Source organism: Pezoporus wallicus, unplaced genomic scaffold (assembly GCF_028554395.1).
Source record: "Pezoporus wallicus isolate ANWC-B61680 ecotype Strahan unplaced genomic scaffold, APGP_CSIRO_Pwel_v1 contig_7068, whole genome shotgun sequence".
Taxonomy (NCBI): domain Eukaryota; kingdom Metazoa; phylum Chordata; class Aves; order Psittaciformes; family Psittacidae; genus Pezoporus; species Pezoporus wallicus.
The window spans coordinates 636,995-659,944 of NW_026635623.1; the positions used below are offsets into that span (position 1 = coordinate 636,995).

The 22,950-nt window shown below is 40.7% G+C and overlaps 1 protein-coding gene across 1 annotated transcript in view; it reads left to right on the top strand.

The window, feature by feature from the left end:
- Nucleotides 1–22,950, top strand: part of DYNC1H1 (dynein cytoplasmic 1 heavy chain 1) — a 48,026-nt gene that overhangs the window by 18,167 nt on the left and 6,909 nt on the right. The window contains exons 29-65 of the mRNA XM_057397080.1: nucleotides 336–495; nucleotides 776–1,019; nucleotides 1,202–1,385; nucleotides 1,834–2,046; nucleotides 2,225–2,463; nucleotides 2,570–2,726; nucleotides 3,131–3,358; nucleotides 3,604–3,834; nucleotides 3,966–4,106; nucleotides 4,356–4,589; nucleotides 5,148–5,354; nucleotides 5,449–5,570; nucleotides 5,943–6,108; nucleotides 6,337–6,500; nucleotides 6,763–6,892; nucleotides 7,604–7,737; nucleotides 8,024–8,138; nucleotides 8,265–8,426; nucleotides 8,504–8,718; nucleotides 8,806–9,010; nucleotides 9,150–9,323; nucleotides 9,423–9,542; nucleotides 9,660–9,780; nucleotides 10,408–10,603; nucleotides 11,257–11,374; nucleotides 12,334–12,549; nucleotides 13,104–13,316; nucleotides 13,517–13,644; nucleotides 14,061–14,214; nucleotides 14,993–15,139; nucleotides 15,221–15,371; nucleotides 15,578–15,831; nucleotides 16,003–16,137; nucleotides 16,232–16,326; nucleotides 16,418–16,592; nucleotides 21,534–21,609; nucleotides 22,589–22,749. Of these exons, the coding sequence (XP_057253063.1) occupies nucleotides 336–495; nucleotides 776–1,019; nucleotides 1,202–1,385; nucleotides 1,834–2,046; nucleotides 2,225–2,463; nucleotides 2,570–2,726; nucleotides 3,131–3,358; nucleotides 3,604–3,834; nucleotides 3,966–4,106; nucleotides 4,356–4,589; nucleotides 5,148–5,354; nucleotides 5,449–5,570; nucleotides 5,943–6,108; nucleotides 6,337–6,500; nucleotides 6,763–6,892; nucleotides 7,604–7,737; nucleotides 8,024–8,138; nucleotides 8,265–8,426; nucleotides 8,504–8,718; nucleotides 8,806–9,010; nucleotides 9,150–9,323; nucleotides 9,423–9,542; nucleotides 9,660–9,780; nucleotides 10,408–10,603; nucleotides 11,257–11,374; nucleotides 12,334–12,549; nucleotides 13,104–13,316; nucleotides 13,517–13,644; nucleotides 14,061–14,214; nucleotides 14,993–15,139; nucleotides 15,221–15,371; nucleotides 15,578–15,831; nucleotides 16,003–16,137; nucleotides 16,232–16,326; nucleotides 16,418–16,592; nucleotides 21,534–21,609; nucleotides 22,589–22,749 (6,285 nt within the window). The remainder of the gene's footprint in view (nucleotides 1–335; nucleotides 496–775; nucleotides 1,020–1,201; nucleotides 1,386–1,833; nucleotides 2,047–2,224; nucleotides 2,464–2,569; nucleotides 2,727–3,130; nucleotides 3,359–3,603; nucleotides 3,835–3,965; nucleotides 4,107–4,355; nucleotides 4,590–5,147; nucleotides 5,355–5,448; nucleotides 5,571–5,942; nucleotides 6,109–6,336; nucleotides 6,501–6,762; nucleotides 6,893–7,603; nucleotides 7,738–8,023; nucleotides 8,139–8,264; nucleotides 8,427–8,503; nucleotides 8,719–8,805; nucleotides 9,011–9,149; nucleotides 9,324–9,422; nucleotides 9,543–9,659; nucleotides 9,781–10,407; nucleotides 10,604–11,256; nucleotides 11,375–12,333; nucleotides 12,550–13,103; nucleotides 13,317–13,516; nucleotides 13,645–14,060; nucleotides 14,215–14,992; nucleotides 15,140–15,220; nucleotides 15,372–15,577; nucleotides 15,832–16,002; nucleotides 16,138–16,231; nucleotides 16,327–16,417; nucleotides 16,593–21,533; nucleotides 21,610–22,588; nucleotides 22,750–22,950) is intronic.

Here is a 22,950-nt window from a genome sequence, read left to right on the forward strand (position 1 = left end):
TCCTCCTTGCAATAAAGGACTGTAACTAATCATATCAGCATACAAAACATTATGCAGTGGATTTATATTGACTGTTTTGTGAATACACTGCAATACAGTATGTACTAATAGAAAGCTGTGATCATTTTCTGTGACTCTATGAAGCCGTGAACATCTGAAAGTCAGTTAGACCCATTTAATAGCTCTCGCAGCACTACAGAGATGGCAACCTACATAGAAATACAGTTCCTTCCTACCATAGATGCATTGTATAACGTGCTCTTCTCTGCTGACTTTGCCTGTTCATAAGCAAGAATGATCATGCAACTTCAGTGACTTTTGCCCTCTATGTGCAGGCAATGGGACGCATCTTTGTGGGACTTTGCCAAGTAGGTGCATGGGGCTGCTTTGATGAATTCAACAGACTGGAGGAGCGTATGCTGTCTGCTGTTTCCCAGCAAGTTCAGTGCATCCAGGAAGCTTTGCGAGAACATTCCAACCCCAACTATGACAAGAGTACGTAATTGTTCATTTGTAATAGTGTTATATAGCACCTCTAACGTCCTTCATGGTGTTTTGTTGCCTAGTTACGTTTCTGCCAAGTACAAAGGCACTTTCAACCAAAACTTAAAAATTTGAAGTCAGCTGTCAGCTGGTAGAAATCTGTATTTCAGTTGCAGTACTAGTGGACCTACTGTCCATTACTGTAGGAAAATGAAATAGAATAAAGTATGATTTCTGTTTTCAGGGCGACTGATTGCTGACTCAGGTGTAACTAAATGCGCTCTGTTTTCAGCTGCAACACCAATTACTTGCGAGCTGCTGAACAAACAAGTCAAAGTGAGCCCTGACATGGCTATCTTCATCACCATGAATCCTGGGTATGCTGGCAGATCAAATCTGCCTGACAATTTGAAGAAGTTGTTCCGTAGCTTGGCAATGACAAAACCAGACCGCCAGTTGATTGCCCAGGTCATGTTGTACTCCCAGGGTTTCCGTACAGCTGAAGTGCTTGCCAACAAGATAGTACCATTCTTCAAGTAAGTAACAAGTTTGGCTCCAGTCAGTAAAAGTAGAGTTATTGTTCAAAGCTATAATATTCTTTGTATCTCACTAAGCACATTGTGCAGCAATGTCATTTCAAGAAAATAGTGATGTTTACTGAGTCTTGCGTTTGTCTCTATTCAGAATCAAACCATATTTTGTCTCTTTTGCTTCTTAGGCTTTGTGATGAACAGCTGTCTTCCCAAAGTCACTATGACTTTGGCTTGAGAGCATTGAAGAGTGTGCTGGTTAGTGCAGGTAATGTGAAGAGAGAGAGGATTCAGAGGATAAAGCGGGAGAAAGAAGAGCGTGGTGAAGTTGTTGATGAAGGAGAAATTGCTGAGAACTTACCAGAACAAGAGGTAATGTGTGTATTAAAGTACTGGATGCACACTAAACAAAGAAGTAACTTCACAGTGTTTACTGTTTAGTGTTAAGCCGTGCAAGTGGAGTAATGTTAGTTACAGAAAGTGGTAATTTGGTAACTTAGAAGCACCTATTTAAACGTGTCTTGGGAGTCCTTGAATCATAAATTGTTCATTATACTTACTGCTGCTCAGTTCCTCAGCAGTTAACACCAAAAGCATAGTGAAGGGAGAGGCGTGATAAACTACAGTTGTATAAACTGAACGTCAATAGGAATTCATTGTATAGTTTCAAAGTTCAAACCCCATTAATGGCTGTTTTTACTAAGACCACTTTGGTCTAGTGCTTCATCAATGAAGCATGTAGTTGAAGTATTCCTTGTCAAACACGTTAGGTAGAGCAAACTTAACAAAAATCTTAACCTAAACATGACTTTCTCTGCAGATCCTGATCCAAAGTGTATGTGAAACTATGGTACCAAAACTGGTTGCAGAAGACATTCCATTGCTGTTCAGTCTCCTTTCTGATGTGTTCCCTGGCGTACAGTATCATCGTGGGGAGATGACAGCCTTGCGAGAGGAGCTTAAGAAAGTGTGTCAGGAAATGTACCTTACCTATGGTGATGGAGAGGAAGTTGGTGGCATGTGGGTTGAAAAGGTAAAACATGAAACTGAAAATGTGGAATTGAAAGTTCATGTATAAGACTAAACTTCCTGTTTTATTATGAAAGTTGGAAAGGTTTTTCCTTTCTCTTGTCTGAAGTGAGCAACACATGGAAGCTCAGATTGATTACTGAAGTTAAGACTTAATTGCTGCATCATTTCTTGTGTCACAGGTTCTTCAGCTGTATCAGATTACACAGATAAATCATGGATTGATGATGGTTGGTCCCTCCGGAAGTGGAAAGAGCATGGCTTGGAGAGTACTTCTGAAAGCCCTTGAACGGCTGGAGGGTGTGGAAGGTGTTGCTCATATTATAGATCCAAAAGCAATCAGCAAAGATCACCTGTATGGTACTTTGGATCCAAACACCAGAGAATGGACAGACGGCTTGTTTACACATGTCCTGAGAAAGTGAGTCTTTAATAGCACAAATGAAAAATGGCTAATACATTTGTGCCATGAATAAGCTGGCCTTATTCTTTGTTCCCTACTGCAATAACTATTTCCTTTAATGTAGAATCATAGACAATGTGAGAGGTGAACTACAAAAACGTCAGTGGATCATCTTTGACGGTGATGTAGACCCTGAATGGGTTGAGAACTTGAACTCTGTTTTGGATGACAACAAGCTACTGACTCTGCCAAATGGAGAACGTCTCAGCCTTCCACCAAATGTAATGTTACTTTTTTTACCTGATGCTTATGTGCTGTCCTATAAACTTGTTGCTTTTACCTTAATCCGTAGTGCTGTCCCTCTTTCTCATTACAAGCCAGAGTAGTACTGAACTCGCGTAGTAGTTTGCCAGAGTTAGGATCTTTTGTGGAAACAAACATTTCACATTATAATCACTCTGATCTTGTAAGAAAAATTCTGTGGGTTATATAAAAGACTAGTGTAATCATCAATGATGAACTTACTCTAGGATATTTTAATGCTGCTGTTGATTATTCAGAGGCTAAACACAAATCAACTTATTATAAAAGGTCTCTGGGTGGAGGGAGAGAGGTTTAGGTTTGTTTTGCTTTTTTGGTTGTTTAGTTTTACTTCAAACTGTTGTTCTGAATCTCTGCTCTTCAGGTGCGTATCATGTTTGAAGTACAGGATCTGAAATATGCCACTTTGGCTACTGTGTCAAGGTGTGGCATGGTCTGGTTCAGTGAGGATGTTCTCAGTACAGACATGATATTCAATAACTTCCTGGCCAGACTAAGAAGCATTCCTCTGGATGAAGGTGAGGAGGAAGCTCAGCGAAGGCGAAAAGGCAAAGAAGATGAAGGAGAAGAAGCAGCATCCCCAATGTTGCAGGTATAAATTAGATTACATTTTGGGATAAGGTAGTAAGAATGCTTGTACTACAAGTAGTAGTACAGTGTACTTAGAATTTATGACAGCCTGTCACAGAAGAGCTGACATCCTCTCTAACATACTTCTTTTCTTTTTAAAGAATATTAAAATACGAAGTATTTCAAACCTTAAACAAAAGTATTTCCTGCTGCCTAGTAATCAAATGAGAAGCAAGTGTTTTGAGCAGTGTTTGTCTCTCCCAACAGATTCAGAGAGATGCTGCAGCAATAATGCAGCCATATTTCACATCTAATGGCCTGGTAACTAAAGCACTTGAACATGCTTTCAAATTGGAGCATATTATGGATCTTACCCGCTTGCGCTGTCTTGGTTCTCTGTTCTCCATGTTGCATCAAGCTTGCCGCAACGTAGCCCAGTACAATGCCAATCATCCAGACTTTCCAATGCAGATAGATCAACTAGAGCGCTACATCCAGGTAAATATAATATGCTGCTAAGTGGCTGCTGTGTTTGATGTGTTACTGTAGCAGTTGGATTTTATTGATTATTCCTTAGGGTTTGTTCCATTGCTGTTAAACCAATAGCTGCTTTTATTGCTTCTTTACAGAGGTACCTGGTCTATGCAATACTGTGGTCTCTTTCTGGAGACAGTCGTTTGAAAATGAGAACAGAACTGGGAGAATACATTAGGAGAATCACCACTGTGCCACTGCCCACTGCACCCAACATACCTATAATTGACTATGAGGTAAACCTTTCTTAGGATAAAAGTGTTGCTCTTTTGTGTTCTTGGGAGCTTGCTTCAGATTTTGGCGATGAAACTGGAAAACAAAACACTATGCTATCTTAAATTTTAGTCTCAGTTCAGCTATCAAGCTGCCTGTTTAAATAAACACATTAAATTTGATGCCACAAACTATTCTGTGGTTTAAAAAAAAACATAAGATTGAGCTATATTCCTGTTGTAAATTGTCTGATCATGTTTTTGTGCTGCTAGGTGTCCATTACAGGTGAATGGGTGCCATGGCAATCGAAGGTTCCACAAATTGAAGTTGAAACACACAAAGTTGCAGCTCCTGATGTTGTAGTACCAACCCTAGATACAGTTCGTCATGAAGCATTGCTGTATACTTGGCTGGCAGAACACAAACCTCTGGTCCTGTGTGGCCCACCGGGTTCTGGAAAGACCATGACCCTCTTCAGTGCTCTGAGAGCTCTGCCTGACATGGAGGTATGAGTGTGTATGAATACATGTGAATTACAGATTAGTAGCAAGTCTCTAATCTCCTTGCAGTCTTGATTTAGCAGGAAAACAATTTTCTAACCAGAATTCAGTGATACCTCCACCTCAGTCAGTCACTTGTATACGTAGCAAAAACCAAAAATTTTGTTGAGCAGAATCTAAATTTACGTCTCAAAGTCCTTAATCTAAAAACTACTTCCTTTGCTACTTCAATAGTACAGGAGCGTTCCTTCATTTAGTAATTAAAAACCTGTGGTAATGTTCAAGAATAGCTCTCATCCTTCAGTGTATTTAGATAGAGTAACAGTTATATGAAGCTATAATCTAATTACAAGGTTGGGCAGGAAATGTTGCTGCATGGTAAACGGAGAACATACAGTGAGAAGCCAACAGTATACAGTCATAATACAGACTTACCTGAAATATAGATAGTATATATACTTCCACCACAGACAGCAAAGTATTCCTCTTTTCAGGCCTCTTGGTATACTCTTTTTCAAGCCTTAGTGTATTCTAACTATTTCTTTTCAATATTCTCTTTTTAAGGTGGTTGGACTCAACTTTTCTAGTGCTACAACTCCAGAACTGCTCTTGAAAACTTTTGATCACTACTGTGAGTACAGGCGTACACCTAATGGAGTGGTGTTGGCTCCTGTGCAGTTAGGAAAGTGGCTGGTGCTGTTCTGTGATGAAATCAACTTGCCAGATATGGATAAGTATGGCACGCAAAGAGTCATATCCTTCATTAGACAGGTTTGTCTTTCTTTGCAATCAACTATACCGCAAGAGTTATTTTCAAGGAAATAACAGCATTCCACTGATCTTATTTTACTTCTTTTTTTTCCAGATGGTGGAACATGGAGGATTCTATCGTACATCAGACCAGACGTGGGTGAAACTGGAGAGAATTCAGTTTGTTGGTGCATGTAATCCACCCACAGATCCTGGAAGAAAACCTCTCTCACATAGGTAATGTGTCTAGTAAACTCCATATAGCAACAGAATAGACGTCAAAATTGAAGCATTGACTATGTAATCTGTTCTTAATACAGTTGTTTAATGCCAGTTGTCCCAAAATTGTTCCTTACTTGTGAACTGCTAGTTGGTTCATTATGACAGCCAGCCAGTGGACTCACTTCTACATTCCTTGAATGATCTGTCTGAAGTGCTGTGGATACTTCAGAATGCTTTGTGGTCTGAGTCACCAAGGAGCAATCAAACCAACTTCTTTTACTAATAATAATTTTGAATCAAGATGTTAATTTAGTTTTGGCAAAACATAATGAAAGTAATACAAGCTGTAATTTGACTTTCTGGACTATGTAATCTGCTAATCCTCAGATTTTTACGACATGTTCCTGTGGTTTATGTGGACTACCCTGGACCAGCTTCACTCACTCAGATATATGGAACATTTAATCGTGCAATGCTAAGGCTGATCCCATCACTTCGCACATATGCAGAACCTCTTACTGCTGCTATGGTGGAATTCTACACAATGTCTCAGGTAAATTGTTAAATACAACCCCAATCCTTTTAGTATTAGAAATCTTCCTTCGTTTAATATGTATTGTTTGTCTTTCATATGGATAATAATTGTACAGGAACTTGACTAACAGAGTTCTCGTGAAAACTACTGGATGATGGTAACAAAATAATACCTTGCAGTGCCAAGGCCTGTAAAAAATACGATACGAATTTAAGATGAACTAACCAATGAAGTTTAAATTTTCAGGAGAGATTCACTCAAGACACACAGCCACACTACATCTATTCACCTCGTGAAATGACTCGATGGGTGAGAGGCATATTTGAAGCATTAAGACCACTGGAAACCTTACCAGTTGAAGGCCTGATCAGGATTTGGGCCCATGAAGCCTTACGTCTCTTCCAGGACAGGTAAAATAAACATGAGATGGGAAACAAAAAAAAAAAAAAAATCAATTTTCCCTACTCCTTGATAACTTTCATTAGAAGGCCAAACCGAAGTGTGCTTCATGTTAAATAGCATTAATACAATAGAATTTCCCTTCACGCTGCACTCTAAGGAGTAGTATCTGAGCAAAGCAGAAACATACTTCAGTCATAGCACTGCCCTGTGATGTGAGTATATCTCCCCATTACAGAGGATTTGTAGTCACTGACTTGTTTCTTTATTCAGACTTGTGGAAGATGAGGAGAGACGCTGGACTGATGAGAACATTGATATGGTTGCTCTGAAGCACTTCCCCAATATTGACAAAGAAAAAGCTATGAGCAGGCCTATCTTATACAGCAATTGGCTGTCAAAGGTAAGTAAAAATTAAAAAGTTTGGGAGCAACTGAGTGATGCAGCTCTTACAAGCTATCTGCATGTATATTAACAGGGTACTTGGTGTCCTTCATTTTGTTAAGCTGATCTCTGAGAAGCTGTGACTGTGATTATCTGAAGTGCTATTGTAAGATCTACCACAATACATACAAGCAGTATTAGATAGTATTTCTCAAGAACAGTAGAACACTTACAGAAAGTTGATGACAGTTACTGCTTATGGAATCTCTTGGATAAGGCAGTGACCTTTGGATGATGCTGATGTTATACTCTTTATGGTGGACTGTTTGTTGCTATCTGAAGTCGTACAGCTATGCAATCTGTAGAAATCTTCCAGGGTCAAGGCAGAAGTTCATTTAGCCTGCTGCCAATAGCAAGTGGCTAGGAAAGACTGTTTAAAATAAACTGAGGAAGTAAGGGAGGGGAGTAAGTCTGCCATGGTACTTCCCAAGTCTCTGGTGACTGGCAGCACAGATTCAAGCTGTGATAGGTTCAGTAGATAGAGTATTCAAACCCTGTGCTGGTATCTGTGGCAGTTTAGGCTGTGGGCATGTTCCTAAGCAAATTAAATGAGTACAGCTTTTGTAAAGCATTGTTACTTAAGTAAGTATTTGAATAGTTCTGCTTTCATTTACTCATAAATTGATCCCTATGTAATCTTAAATTCCATACAATTGGCTGATTCTTTCAGGATTATATTCCAGTGGATCAAGAAGAATTAAGAGACTATGTGAAGGCTAGGCTTAAGGTCTTCTATGAAGAAGAACTTGATGTACCGCTTGTTCTGTTCAATGAGGTCTTGGATCATGTGTTAAGAATTGACCGGTAAGTTGGGACTTCAGCTGCTGATTGTGTAAATAGTATTTAGAGACTTTTTCTAAAACAAAAGGATCATGCTCCATTCTTACTTCCTCTGTAGTCAGGCTACTCTGAGAATGGAGCATGATCCTGTTGTTGTCCATAGACAATATACTGCTGGCTTCCAGATAGCAGGATCCTATCTGGAAAGGCATGTCAGTTTTGGTACTAACTTGGAAATTTAGCTGTTCAAAGAGAAGCATTAGTAAGTTGATAACACTTGCCAAATGTACTTCGTTACGTTCTTTTTCAGAATCTTCCGTCAGCCACAGGGCCACTTGCTGCTTATTGGAGTCAGCGGAGCAGGAAAAACAACCCTTTCAAGATTTGTTGCCTGGATGAATGGTTTGAGTGTCTACCAAATTAAGGTTGGCATGCCAATTTAACTTTAAAAACCCTGTTAGTCAAAGCTCACACTTCTTAAATACTGACCCCTAAAAAAATGCATTAAAATCTAAAGCAAAATACTAATAACCAGTGTTAAATCCTACTAGGTTCACAGAAAATATACAGGTGAAGATTTTGATGAAGACCTTAGGACAGTATTGAGACGTTCAGGCTGCAAAAATGAAAAAATAGCTTTCATAATGGATGAATCAAATGTTTTGGATTCTGGATTCCTGGAGAGAATGAACACTCTCCTAGCCAATGGAGAGGTAAGAAGATTTTTAAGTAAATACTTAAAGTGCCTTTTTACAATTATAAGCTACAACAGAACTATCTTTTGAATTAGGTTCCTGGTCTCTTTGAAGGAGATGAATATGCCACCCTTATGACTCAGTGTAAAGAAGGAGCACAGAAAGAAGGTTTAATGTTAGATTCACATGAAGAACTCTACAAATGGTTCACCAGCCAAGTTATTCGCAATCTCCATGTTGTGTTCACTATGAATCCATCTTCTGAGGGCCTGAAGGACAGGGCAGCTACCTCTCCTGCGCTCTTCAACAGGTAATTGCTATATATTCCAGCATGTATTACAAGTATTATTAAAACAGTACTTAGGGGGAAAGTCTTCACAGATGCTTTGTATTTCAGGTGTGTCTTGAACTGGTTTGGAGACTGGTCAACTGAGGCACTGTACCAAGTGGGCAAAGAGTTCACAAGCAAAATGGATCTTGAGAAACCAAATTATATTGTGCCCGATTACATGCCAGTTGTGTATGATAAGCTACCCCAACCACCAACGCACAGGGAAGCTATTGTTAATAGTTGTGTGTTCGTTCATCAGACTCTTCATCAGGTATGCTATTATTACACTGCTTAACTTCTATTGATCTTTAGGCCACAGCATCATGTACCAGTTTCCTGAAAAGTACAGTCTTTGGCATCCAAATAGATTTAGAAACAATGCATGATCAACAACTTTTTCTTGCCTAAAGGCTAATGCTCGTCTGGCAAAACGGGGAGGCAGAACCATGGCAATCACACCACGCCACTATTTAGATTTCATCAACCATTATGCCAACTTGTTCAATGAGAAACGAAGTGAATTGGAGGAACAGCAAATGCATTTGAATGTTGGTCTTAGAAAAATCAAGGAAACAGTTGATCAGGTACATATCTTTAAAACTTTGCCCTCTGTAAGGCTGGAGTGATTAAATAGATCTCTGTGCTTAAATGGATTTTCTCTCCCATCTTACAATCTATCTCAGGTGGAAGAACTGCGGCGTGACCTAAGAATAAAGAGTCAGGAACTGGAAGTGAAGAATGCAGCAGCCAATGACAAGTTGAAAAAGATGGTGAAAGATCAGCAGGAAGCTGAGAAGAAAAAGGTAAAAATATTTGTGGTTTTATCTGTGTATTTGTAAATATCTTTATTTACAGAACAGAGCCTGCAGAGCAAGTACTGGAAGAATTTCAACTTCTAAAAAGCAGTAATTTCCTTCTAGGTCATGAGCCAGGAGATTCAAGAACAGCTGCACAAGCAGCAGGAGGTCATTGCAGACAAGCAGATGAGTGTGAAAGAAGATCTTGACAAGGTGGAGCCTGCTGTCATTGAAGCTCAGAATGGTATGTTATCAACTGAGATCACCCTGTGGGCTTGGATCTAAAGCTGCAGTCTATGGAAATGTGTTTTGTTGTGGTCTGAGTTGGTGCTGTCTTAACAGAAGTGTAGGCTCTGTTCAGTATGTAGCTGAACAGTGTTGAAAAAATTCCTAGTCTTTGAGCTGTTCATAGTACTGGTCTGATACCTGATACTCCTTTTATGGCCTGTGGCTTTCTTTCTAGCAGACCAGCACTAGTTAGTTATTCAGTCTGTGTATTCTATTCGTTAAAAAGCTCATGATCAGAAAGCTCATTGATGCCTCATTGCTGCACAGACAGCATACAACCAAGCTGTCCGTTTGTTAAACTGGATAGAGGAATCACTGATTTAAGTGAATAATTTTTAGGCAGCAGAATAAGTTGCCTAAAAATGATTCATTTATTGTGGCCAATTGGAAGTTGACATTCACAGAAGTTTATCTTGTGATACAGTAGTTTGAATGTTATCCACTAGTATCTGCTTCTCTAATAGTCTCAACTTCCCTTTGAGAATCTTGAAGTGCTTTTACAAATCCAAGGTACTTCAGTGGACTTAGCTAACTGTTTATTTTCTTCCTAATCAATGTTCATCATCTTTCTGGCACTGGTTAGCTGTGAAGTCGATAAAGAAACAGCACCTGGTAGAGGTCCGTTCTATGGCTAATCCACCTGCAGCTGTTAAGTTAGCACTGGAGTCCATCTGCCTGCTATTAGGTGAAAGTACAACTGACTGGAAACAAATACGTTCCATCATCATGAGAGAGAACTTCATTCCAACCATTGTTAATTTTTCTGCTGAGGAAATCAGGTAAAGTGTAAGCGTGAGCTACTTATGTGAATAATCTATTCACAAAGATACAGAAGGTCATTCATAACTGGACTTCTCTCTGTGCAGTTGCATTGGTAGCACTTCAGTTCTTTTGAGACCAGTTTATTCTTGCATGTAGTGAATGTGTAGGTAGTACAGGAAAAAGACTACTGAAGCAAAGGTGTCTTACGCAGACTGGGACAAAACAGCTGCTGCCGGGTAACCTCAAGGCATGGTTGTAAAGCAGTGTGTTGCTGTTCAAAGCTACATCATTAGTTGCAGGTAGTTTTGTAGCAATAACAGACCAAGTGGCTGAAGCTTTATCCAGGCTGACCCAGCTGGCTCTGAATCTGAGTAGGTCAGACTAGACTGTAGAGACACTGAATTCCCTTCCAACTCCAAATTTTTCTGAGCAGAGTTTAGCAATTTATGAGTGACTCATCCTAAAATACTGTTAAATGCTTTTTAACCCTAGTAAACTGTAATTGCTAAACCAGCATCTTGAACTAATTAAAACATCCCAGCTACCAGTCAGCAAAACTGCTAGGCAATATGCATGTCAGGTGTGGAAGGTAGGCCACATAAAGGAGTACTGAGCACATGTGCTGACATACAGTGCACTCATGCTATGTCTAAAAACATTTCCTTTGCAGTGATGCCATCCGGGAGAAGATGAAGAAAAACTACCTGTCAAATCCAAGTTACAACTATGAAATTGTAAACAGAGCATCACTGGCCTGTGGACCTATGGTGAAGTGGGCAATTGCACAGGTAAAGTCAGTAACTTGGAGAAGCAAACATGAAAAGAGTGACCCTGAAGGTGTATAACAGTGTCTGAAGGCTCTGAATTTGCCTCTATTCAACTAAATATTACAAACTGGTTTGCTTCAGAGAAATCAGTAGATTATGCTTGTGGACTCTGTAGTACTGTGCCAGAGAGCTAATGGCCAATTGTGATAAAGATTTTGCATGAGAAACTTCAGTGTTTACAGTATACAAGACCTTTTCTGTATGTAGTGTCATTCTGCAAGACAAAGTTCACAACTGGAAAATGCAATGCATCCTCTTAATAGAGACTGCGCAAGTTTTGTCTTGCCTCAAAGTGAGCATCACTCAAAGGCAGCTCTGTCAAGGTCTTTCAGGCAGACTTTTAAATACTTGACTAGCTTCCTAAAGGAATAGGCTTTTGGAAAGATGTCCCCAGACTGAGATACTGAAAAATGGTTTTACTTGCCTGTTGGTCAATGCAACAGAATGCTTGGCTTGTTAAAGCTGTGCCTGCTGTGAATGGCATGATGTGGAGAGACTGTTTAGCTTCAGTGTTGCAAATAGGCCATATCCTGACTGGTTTTGGCTTAGGTACACTCAGTTCCTTACTAGGAAAGTGAGATTAGCACAGTAGTGGCTGGCATGGACACACAGTCAAGTATTTATGCAGAACAGTGCTGTATACTACTTCATGTGGTCTCAACTTTTCAGATTGCTTCTTGTATTATCTACAGAGCAGTAAAAGGATCTTGCAGAAAGCAATTACTTGGGTGTCTATGCTTGGTTTAAACAAAAGTCTTAGGTACTGATAAACTTTTAAGTTTCTGTTAAGTAGCTATTCATTGTCATACTGGTCGCAAGTTTCTAAGCTTGAAAAGATGCAGTTGGTAACATATACCTGAACGCTGTGGTTCTTATTAACACCGGTTTAAAAGTATAAAGGGCCTGTTTACTGTTTACAGCTGAACTATGCTGATATGTTGAAAAGAGTGGAACCTCTACGCAATGAACTGCAGAAGCTGGAGGATGATGCCAAAGACAACCAACAGAAAGCAAATGAAGTAGAGCAGATGATTCGTGATCTTGAGGCCAGTATTGCTCGTTACAAAGAAGAATATGCAGTGCTGATTTCGGAGGCTCAGGCTATTAAAGCAGATTTGGCTGCCGTAGAAGCAAAAGTAAGACTCCTATATAATAATTGTCCATTCTTTAATCTTTGACAGTAGAAAATTGAACCATTCTTTGTACTTGTGACCAGACTTGGTTGCTTCCCCTGTGCAGTGCATTTGAGCTGTTTCATCTCTGGATGTCACAAAGCTTAAACTACTGAAACCCATGGCTTGAGTTGGAAATACCAACTCATGTTGCTGGTTGATTAACAAGACAGTTCACATAAGGCTTAAACTAAGTAGAAAGCCTTTGGAAAAAGGCATGGATGTAGAGTAATTGTAATGTCTTAACCGTGCTGCTTCTGTGAGGGTGGAAGGGGAAGAATTTCTCTGTGTATTTGATCCAACAATTAGCAAGTAGATACAGCTATGCTAATATTTAGCACTTTTAAGTTCAAGATAACGGTTAAAAACAACATAATAAATTAAACACTGAAGTGTAAAAGCACTAATTTCATTCTGAGCTTTAAATCTAACTGGGCCTAGAGTTAATATTCAGATGTCCTGAAAGACTACCTTAACAATTTGTCATCTGAAGACTGTACTTAACCACTTATTTCTAGGTAAACCGCAGCACAGCTCTTCTGAAGAGTCTTTCTGCTGAACGTGAAAGATGGGAGAAGACAAGTGAAACTTTCAAGAACCAGATGTCCACTATTGCTGGAGACTGCTTGCTTTCAGGAGCTTTTATTGCCTATGCTGGCTACTTTGATCAGCAGATGCGTCAGAATCTGTTCACTACGTGGTCTCATCATTTGCAGCAGGCAAATATTCAGGTAAAGATGCAGTTATAAGTTAACTGTGAATGCATTTACTGCCGTAGTAAATGATAAATAGTAAAGAAGGTTTAAGATTGGTAAGTAAAGAATGGAGCTATTGGAAAACAATACCTTGTAGAACTGCATTTACTTAAAATGTCCTCTCCAGCTAGTTGGAGAATCTCCAGTCAAGTACTAACTGGATGTACTTCTTGTAGTTCCGTACAGACATTGCAAGGACAGAGTACCTTTCCAATGCAGATGAGAGGCTTCGCTGGCAAGCAAGTTCTCTACCTGCAGATGACCTGTGCACTGAGAATGCCATCATGCTCAAGCGGTTCAATAGGTACTTCATTCTAAGCCGTAGAATTCTAAACCAACATTCTCACAGGAGCTTTGCACCTATCTAAGAATCACAGTAACTCTCTCAAAGCAGCTTCAGAAATTTCACTGTTGTGAGAACTTACAGTATTTGTAAAAGCTTCTCAACTGTGTGTAAACATAAAAGCTCATTCATCTTTCCTTGCCTTTTTTGTTATGCATAGCTGTTAAAATAAATTGGCCTGAACTGAAGCTATTTTGTTGCCCAAATACAGACATACCTTTCAGAACTCTTAACTAAGTCACTGAACCTGGCCAGCTTATTCCTTCAACATACGGGCTTTTAGAGTTGAGACTTAACACAACCTAAATTCATAAAACTGCTTAGAGGCTGTCTGCAGTCAAAACCCAAATAATGACAGTGGTTTATTACCAACTTAGGTATCCATTGATCATTGATCCCTCCGGGCAAGCTACAGAGTTTATCATGAATGAATATAAAGACCGTAAGATAACTCGTACTAGTTTCTTGGATGATGCTTTCAGGAAGAACTTGGAAAGCGCCTTGAGATTTGGTAACCCACTTCTGGTCCAGGTTAGTTGCATAATGATGTAGAAACTACTAAGAATTCTGCCTTGTACTAGAAAACTTTATGATTGTTCTGTTACTAAGGTGCAAACAACTTGATTTTCAAACCATGATTTAACAAGTAAACTAGTACTCAGTCATATATGAGGTGTTACTCCTTAGAAAAATATGGTGAGATACACAATCAAAGTCCATTCGCACCATTTCAAGATCAAATGCTTTTATTTTGAAGTGATCTTTAATTCCATTTTACAAAATGACTTGCAACCTGTCTGTCTGTCCTTTGTTTCTGTTTGCTATCTCTAGTCATAGATAATAGTACCTATTGCAGCTAATCATCTAGAACTAAGTCTACTCTGAGTAGCAGGAAGAAGTTTCAGTAATACAAAGAAATGGGCAATGGTAGGAATAGTGACTTTGACTTCAGATGGATATGGTTTTTTGTTTCATAGTATGGAAGTGAGGAAGAAAAAGGATTAGCTTGCAGATGGGATCAGTAACTGTTGCCTGTGCTGCTTAGAAAAGGTCTTGCTATGAATTAGAACTAACACAATTATGACCATTAATAATACCCCCCTTCCAAGAATTTGTGTTGTAGTAGCCTCAGCTGTGTGCTTGTGTAGCTCAGCTACAGATATAAACTAGAAATACCTTTGAATGTGATCCATATTCCAAACCAACTGTAAATTGATTGCTCACCAAACTTTATGCCCTAGTTGGATCAGATTTTTTAGCTTGAGACACTTGCAAGCAACAGAATATTTTAACAAATCTCTGCTTCTAGGATGTGGAGAGCTATGATCCAGTTCTGAATCCTGTTCTGAATCGTGAAGTCCGGAGAACTGGAGGCAGAGTTCTGATTACTCTTGGAGACCAAGATATTGATTTGTCGCCATCCTTTGTTATCTTCCTCTCCACCAGAGATCCAACCGTAAGTAAAACAAAAGGCTATCCTGCTTATAGAAATGGTATGTCAGAGAACTGAGAGAGTTTTTTGTGTTTCCTGTGACAGGTTGAATTCCCACCAGACCTCTGCTCTCGTGTTACGTTTGTGAACTTCACAGTTACTCGCAGCAGTTTACAGAGCCAGTGTCTGAATGAAGTCCTGAAAGCTGAAAGACCAGATGTTGATGAAAAACGCTCTGACCTCCTCAAGCTTCAAGGTAAGCTTACCAAAATTAAAGTGACTTCCTCCTGTTCCAAAACAGTGCAGTGATTTTCTGTAGCTGTAGAAATACACAGTGAAATATCTTTATAGCTGATACTCTTGCTTTTTTAGAATGTCCAATGACAAAGCATGCAGAATTCATGTAATTCTTAGGAACTAATACATCTCTACATATGTAACCTAATTTTTCTTCTAATTAAGGTGAATTTCAGCTGCGCTTGCGTCAGTTGGAAAAATCCCTACTACAGGCGCTTAATGAAGTGAAGGGACGTATCCTGGACGATGACACCATCATTACTACTCTTGAGAACCTGAAGAAGGAAGCAGCAGAGGTCACCAGAAAAGTAGAAGAGACAGATATTGTCATGCAAGAAGTGGAGACTGTTTCTCAGCAGTACTTGCCTCTTTCTACAGCATGCAGTAGTATCTACTTTACTATGGAGTCACTGAAACAGGTAGGGTGAGTTGTTCTTCCTTTCAGAAGCTTCATATATTTACAGTTCAAAGCTAAATAGGCACAGCCTAATTCCAGCCCTAGCTGCCATATTACAGTTTGGTAGACGCAAACCATTGACTGTCAAACAGCAGGATTCGAGGGAGAAAAAACAAACTCTTTTGTCTTTCAGATACATTTCCTGTACCAGTACTCTCTGCAGTTTTTCTTGGACATCTATCACAATGTCTTGTATGAGAACCCAAATCTGAAGGGAATTACAGAGAATACTCAGCGTCTCTCAATCATCACAAAGGATCTCTTTCAGGTTCAGTTTTTTAATTACTAAATGTAATTCTATATTATTGAAGAGTCAGAGTTCAAGGCCTCTTACATTGCTGTCTTCACTGTTTTGTTGGTAGGTGGCTTTCAATAGAGTGGCACGTGGTATGCTGCATCAAGATCATATAACGTTTGCTATGTTGTTGGCTCGCATTAAACTGAAAGGCACTATTGGGTAAACATTTGTTTTCTCTCTTCACTTTAGTTAGAAAAGTGAGAGTTGTCTTGAATGCACCTAGCTCAACTCTTCTTTTTCTTACCATTAGGGAGCCTACATATGATGCAGAATTCCAGCACTTCTTGAGAGGGAAGGAGATTGTACTAAACTCTGCATCTCTCCCAAAAATCAATGGTTTGACTGTAGAGCAAACAGAAGCAATGATGAGGTTGAGCTGCCTTCCGGCATTTAAGGACCTTGTTTCAAAAGTTCAAGCTGATGAGGTAAGTGTCAGTTATGGTTTGTTTCTGCACTAAACTGTCTGCTTAAGCATTTTCAGTGTCTGCTTTAAGAGCTTCATGCTTACAAGTAAGTAATCCTAGTACGAGAAGGGAAGCTTTACAGATTAACTAGTTGCAGTTGTGGAAATGAATGCCCCTACTTCATTTGTAATCCAGCTATGAAACTTGACTTGTAAATACCAGTATTATTCATCACTTGGCCTTGGAAGCAGTTTCATCATTCACCTAACTTTGAGGTCAGCGTTGGTTCCTATGATAGCAGGAAGTGTGATACTGTGTCTCTTTTACTGTATCACTAATGTGATAATGATGCAGTAGATGAGAGCAGTCCTAGCCGTACATAGTATCATTATGGTGGGCCTTGGACGTGACTATTTAAAATAAATTTGGGTAGTGCTCTGCTTCTGGACGCTTTGCTCCTTTTCATGATGTGTTATAAGAATGCATCTGTGTCCTGATTGTGAAACTGTACATTATCTGAAATAATTATTATATAATTATATAAGTATAATAATAATTATCTGAAATAATATGTGTTTGGCTGCCTAGTTTTTATATTAAAAGTTGAATTCTACTTTTGAATTAGACATTGCTACCTCTTAATTTTCCTCAAATTCTTCAGCCTTCAGGTGTAAAAGAACATATAGCTTGGTAGAGATCTGTAGACCCAGGGGAAGTTGGCGGCAATGCAGAATTAAGGGAGATCATTGAATTGATTGTACATGTCTAAAGAAAGCGTAATAGACAAAGCATAATTTGAGGTTTATGTGTGTTTTTTTCTTAAAAAAAAAAAAAAGAAACAGCAACGTTTTGCTTGAAATACATTGAAGCAAAATGAGTCCAGAACTTAATAAATATGCTGGTCAATTTGCAGTCTTGCTCAGGGAAACATTGAAACCATTTATATATGAAACACTCAAGCCACACATGTTTGCGGGTCATAGTGATAGGGGACTCTGCTTTGAAAGGAACAGAGGCATCTATCTGTCGCCCTGACCCAGTCTCAAGGGAGGTGTGTTTCCTACCAGGGGCACGGATCAGGGATGTTGCAGAGACGCTGCCTGGTCTAGTAAATCCCACTATTACCCACTTCTAGTGATCCATGTGGGTGCTAGTGATACAGAGAGCAGTAGCGTAGAGAACATAAAGAAGGACTATAGAGCCCTGGGAGAGGTGATTAGGGGCTCTGGAGCTCAGATAGTCTTTTTGTCAATTCTCCAGGATACAGGGGAGCACCTTAAAAAGGCTAGGAGGATTGGCCAGGTTAATAAATGGTTAGAACGGTGGTGCCATAGTCATGGGTTTGGGTATCTAGAACATGGGATTCAATTTAGGAGGCCAGGTCTACTGGGGGCTGGTGGAGCTGGTTGAAGGGGAAGAGTGGTTTTGGTAGGAGGCTTGCCAGGCTAGTCAAGAAAGCTTTAAACTAGATATGTTGGGGGAGGAGGCATCATTCCATTCCAATAGTCCCAGTCAGTTGCCAGCACCTATAATGAATGCTCGGAGCAATGCAGAGATATTCCAGTGGCTCCAGCCAATGAGCTGGCTTCAGTTGGAGCTCAGCTCAGATGCCTCTATACAAACGCCTGTAGCATGGGGAACAAACAAGAGGAATAAGAGATGTGTGCACATCTATGGGGGTATGATATAATAGGCATCACAGAAACATGGTGGGATGGCTCCTATGACTGGAGTGTTGGAATGGAAGGTTACAGGCTCTTTAGAAAAGACAGGCCCAGCAAACAGGGAGGGGGAGTTGCTATTTATGTTAGGGATAGGCTGGAGAGTATGGAACTCTGTCTGGGGACAGGTGAGCAGTTAACAGAGAGTTTGTGGGTGAGGGTTAAAGGGAGAACAGCTATGGGGGAGATTACCTTGCGGATCTGTTGCCATCTGGTCAAGAGGACTCTGGATGAAGCACTCTATAGACAGATAGGAAAAGCCTCACGCTTGCAGGCCCTTGTTCTCATGGGTGACTTCAACCACCCTGGCATCTATTGGAAGGACATACAGCCCAGTACAAGCAATCCAGGCGGTTCCTCGATTGCGTGGAAGACAACTTCCTTCTGCAAGTAATAGAGGAGCCGACAAGGAGAGGTGCCATGCTTGACCTCGTGCTCACCAACAGGGAAGGGCTCGTTGGAAATGTGATGCTCCAGGGCAGCCTTGAATGCAGCGATCATGAGATGGTTGAATTTGAGATCCTCAGGACAGTGAGAAGAGCGTGCAGCAAGCTCACTGCCCTGGACTTCAAGCAAGCAGACTTTGACCTCTTCAGGAACCTGCTTAGTAAGGTTCCATGGGATACACCCCTAGAGGGCAGAGGGGCCCAAAACTGTTTTTTGATATTAAAGGATGACCTGCTACAAGCTCAGGAATGTTGCATCCCAACCAGAAGGAAGTGCAGCAGGAGGGCCAGGAGACCTCCTTGGATGGATAAGGAGCTGCTGAGGAAAATTCAAAGGAAAAAAGTGGCTTATAAAAGGTGGAAGCAAGGACAGGCAGCCTGGGAAGAGTACAGGGATGTTGTCTGGGAAGCTAGGGACCAGGTTAGGAAAGCTAAGGCCCAGTTAGAATTAAACTTGGCTAGGGATGTGAAAGATAACAGTAAGAAATTCTACAGGTACATTGCAAGTAAAAGACAGACTAGGGACAACGTGGACCCTCTCCGGAAGCTATCAGGAGAACTGGCTACCCTGGATTTGGAGAAGGCTGAGGTTCTTAATGACTTCTTTGCCTCAGTCTTCACTGGCAAATGCTCTGCCACACCACCCAAGTCTTGGAAGGCAGATGCAGGGACTGTGAGAATGAAGACCTTAGGCCCACTGTAGGAGAGGATCTGGTTCCAGACCATCCTAAGAACCTGAATGTGCACAAGGCCCTGGGACCTGATGAAATCCATCCGTGGGTCCTGAAGGAGCTGGCAAATGAAGTTGCTAAGCCACTGGCCATCATATTTGAAAAACCATGGCAGTCAGGTGAAGTTCCTGATGACTGGAAAAAGGGAAATATAACCCCCATTTTCAAGAAGGGGAAAATGGATGACCTGGGGAATTACAGACCAGTCAGTCTCACCTCTGTGCCTGGCAAAATCTTGGAGCAGATTCTCCTGGAAGGCATGCTAAGGCACATGAAAAGCAACAAGGTGCTTAGTGACAGCCAGCATGGCTTCACTAAGGGGAAATCCTGCCTGACCAATTTGGTGGCCTTCTATGATGGGGCTACAGAACTGATGGACAGGGGTAGAGCAGTTGATGTCATCTACCTGGACTTGTGCAAAGCATTCGACACTGTCCCAGACGACATCCTGGTCTCTAAATTGGAGAGGCATCAATTTGATGGATGGACCACTCGGTGGATAAAGAACTGGCTGGATGGCCGCACGGAAAGAGTTGTGGTCAATGGCTCAGTGTCCGGCTGGAGACCAGTAATGAGTGGAGACCCTCAGGAGTAGGTTTTGGGACCGGTCTTGTTCAACATGGACAAGGACAGTGGGATTGGTTGCGCCCTCAGCAAGTTTGCCAATGACTCCAAGCTGTGTCGTTCAGTTGATACACTGGAGGGAAGGAATGCCATCCAGAGGGACCTTGACACACTTGTGAGGTGGGCTGGTGCCAACCTCATGAAGTTTAGCCATGACGAGTGCAGGGTCCTACACCTGGGTCGGAACAATCCCAGGCACAGCTACAGGTTGGGCAGAGAAGAGATTCAGAGCAGCCTTGCAGAGAAGGACCTGGGGCTGTGTTGGTTGATGAGAAAATGAACATGAGCAGGCAGTGTGTGCTCACAGCCCAGAAAGCCAACCGTATCCTGGGCTGCATCAAGAGGAGCGTGACCAGCAGGTCAAAGGAGGTGATCCTGCCCCTCTACTGTGCTCTTGTGAGACCTCACCTGCAGCATTGTGTAAGTTCTGGTGTCCTCAACATAAAAAGGGCATGGAACTGTTGGAACAAGTCCAGAGGAGGCCACGAGGATGATCAGGGGACTGAAGCACCTCCCATATGAAGACAGGCTGAGGAAGTTGGGGCTGTTCAGCCTGGAGAAGAGAAGGCTGCTTGGAGACCTCATAGCAGCCTTCCAGTATCTGAAGGGGGCCTGTAGGGATGCTGGGGATGGACTCTTCATTAGGGACCGTAGTGATAGGACAAGGGGTAACAGGTTAAAACTTAAACAGGGGAAGTTTAGATTGGATAGAAGGAAGAAGTTCTTTCCTGTTAGGGTGGTGAGGCACTTTAATGGGTTGCCCAGGGAAGTTGTGAAAGCTCCATCTCTGGCAGTGTTCAAGGCCAGGTTGGACAGAGCCTTGGGTGACATGGTTTAGTGTGAGGTGTCCTTGCCCATGGCAGGAGGATTGGAACTAGATGATCTTAAGGTCCTTTCCAATCCTAACTATTCTATGATTCTATATCTGAAAGTCTTGAAAAGACCAGATTATGTTGAGCATTGAACAGTATTGGGGGCTAAGTTTAATGTATGACTGAATTTCATTAATAGAATTGTGCTTCTGTTTAACAGTGTTAGCCTTATTTCTCAAGACTTACTCATAGACTCAAGCTGGTAGTTAATTAAACCTTTTGTTCTAAAGATAGATGGTAAGGTACTAGCATCAAATGGGAAAAATCTTATGAACTTGTACACTTCATTGTTTAAACACTTAACTGCTTACTAGATTTTTTTAAAATACTTGCAAATCCAAGCCTAGTAAAGCTTGGACTGTACTTAGTTCAACCCTACCCTAGCAATCCTTGTTTCCTAGTGGAAGTTGGTATGTAGCTGAACACTTCTGCAGTACATTAAATTCTAGATTTTAAGGCTGAGATTGAACATCTCTGTTGCACCATGAACAGGACCTGCACCTTGCAGAATATTTTTTTGATGCCATTAAACGCCATTTCATTTTCTTTGCATTTTCTTTCAATACAGCAATTCTGTATCTGGCTGGATAGCAGTTCACCAGAGCAGACTGTACCATATCTTTGGAGTGAAGAAAAGCCTGCAAGTAAGTTAAGTTGCACTATTGTCCACATCAATCTACTGTACTGATGTAAGTAGAATTATTGTGATTTAAGAGCAATTCTGAAGTAGAATTTTAATTTGGACCTTAATGCCTGGGAAGATCATCAAGTTGGGATTTTCAGAGAACTTCAAGTCTGGTGGTTTTGGTTTCAGGTCTTCTGCTGTGGATGAAATGTACTTCTGCAGTCTCATTAGAATACATAATAGTTTGGATTAACCTTATTCATTGCAAATCTGGAGGCAGCTCAGTACTCTAGAAACCTCCAACACACATTTTCTGAGGACAGGACAGGGCAAATCTACTTAGACCTTAAGTCTAACTATTGCTCTTCAGTTTCTCCCCTGTCTGAAAGGTAATATTAGGAAGTGTTTGCCATCTGTGATCATTCAGGGCTTATTCCCATAGGTGGCTTTCTAAATTAAGGATTCTAAGCTTGTGTTTACTAGCTGCTGTAAAGCTGCTTGACTATTAACTTAAGCTTAACCTAGAGTTAATGCTTAATATTAACCCTAGTTTATCTGTCCATACTAGACAAGTATGTAATACTTCAAAATCTATCAGAACAGCAAATTGTTGAATGAGAAGGAGAGATCTGGAAGTTAAAATCACTTAGTTGCAGTACTTCTGGACTGTAGAGTTTGGGAACTGGTAGTATTTCAGTACAATCCAAAAACATCTTGTCAGGGTAGGCTTTTAAAGGGTTACCACATGAGCAATTGAGCAGGTAATTAAAATATTGCAGGAGACAAGGCAACTGAAGTTGGTAAGTTTCTTTTGACATCACAGTGAAGATAGAATATAATCATTCCATTAAAACATTGCAGCAGAGCCTTCAAAGGGATAATTAATTTTCTAAATATCTAGTCTTCATAATAAGATGGAAAAAATGGAATGGAGAATTGAGGGAAGTGTTGAGGATGGTTTTCTTACCTGTCCCTCTAATCCTCTTTCCTGTTTTCAGCTCCTATTGGACAGGCCATTCATCGCTTACTTCTCATCCAGGCCTTCCGTCCAGATCGTTTGTTGGCAATGGCACATACATTTGTTTCAACAAATCTTGGAGAGTCTTTCATGTCCATTATGGAGCAGCCTTTAGATCTGACACACATCGTAGATACAGAGGTAACCCACTTGTTTTTGAAAGGCTGGGTAATTTTACCTTAGTTTTCCATTGTGAGTAAAGCTACCCATCAGAACACTTCTTTCACTTATCCTTGTCACCATGGAATGATGGTATTTTTTTTTCCTATTTGTTAATGTAAAACTTAAAGTAGCATAAAGTCTTTAGCTGGCCAGAGGAGTAAAAAGACTGAGCTTACTGCA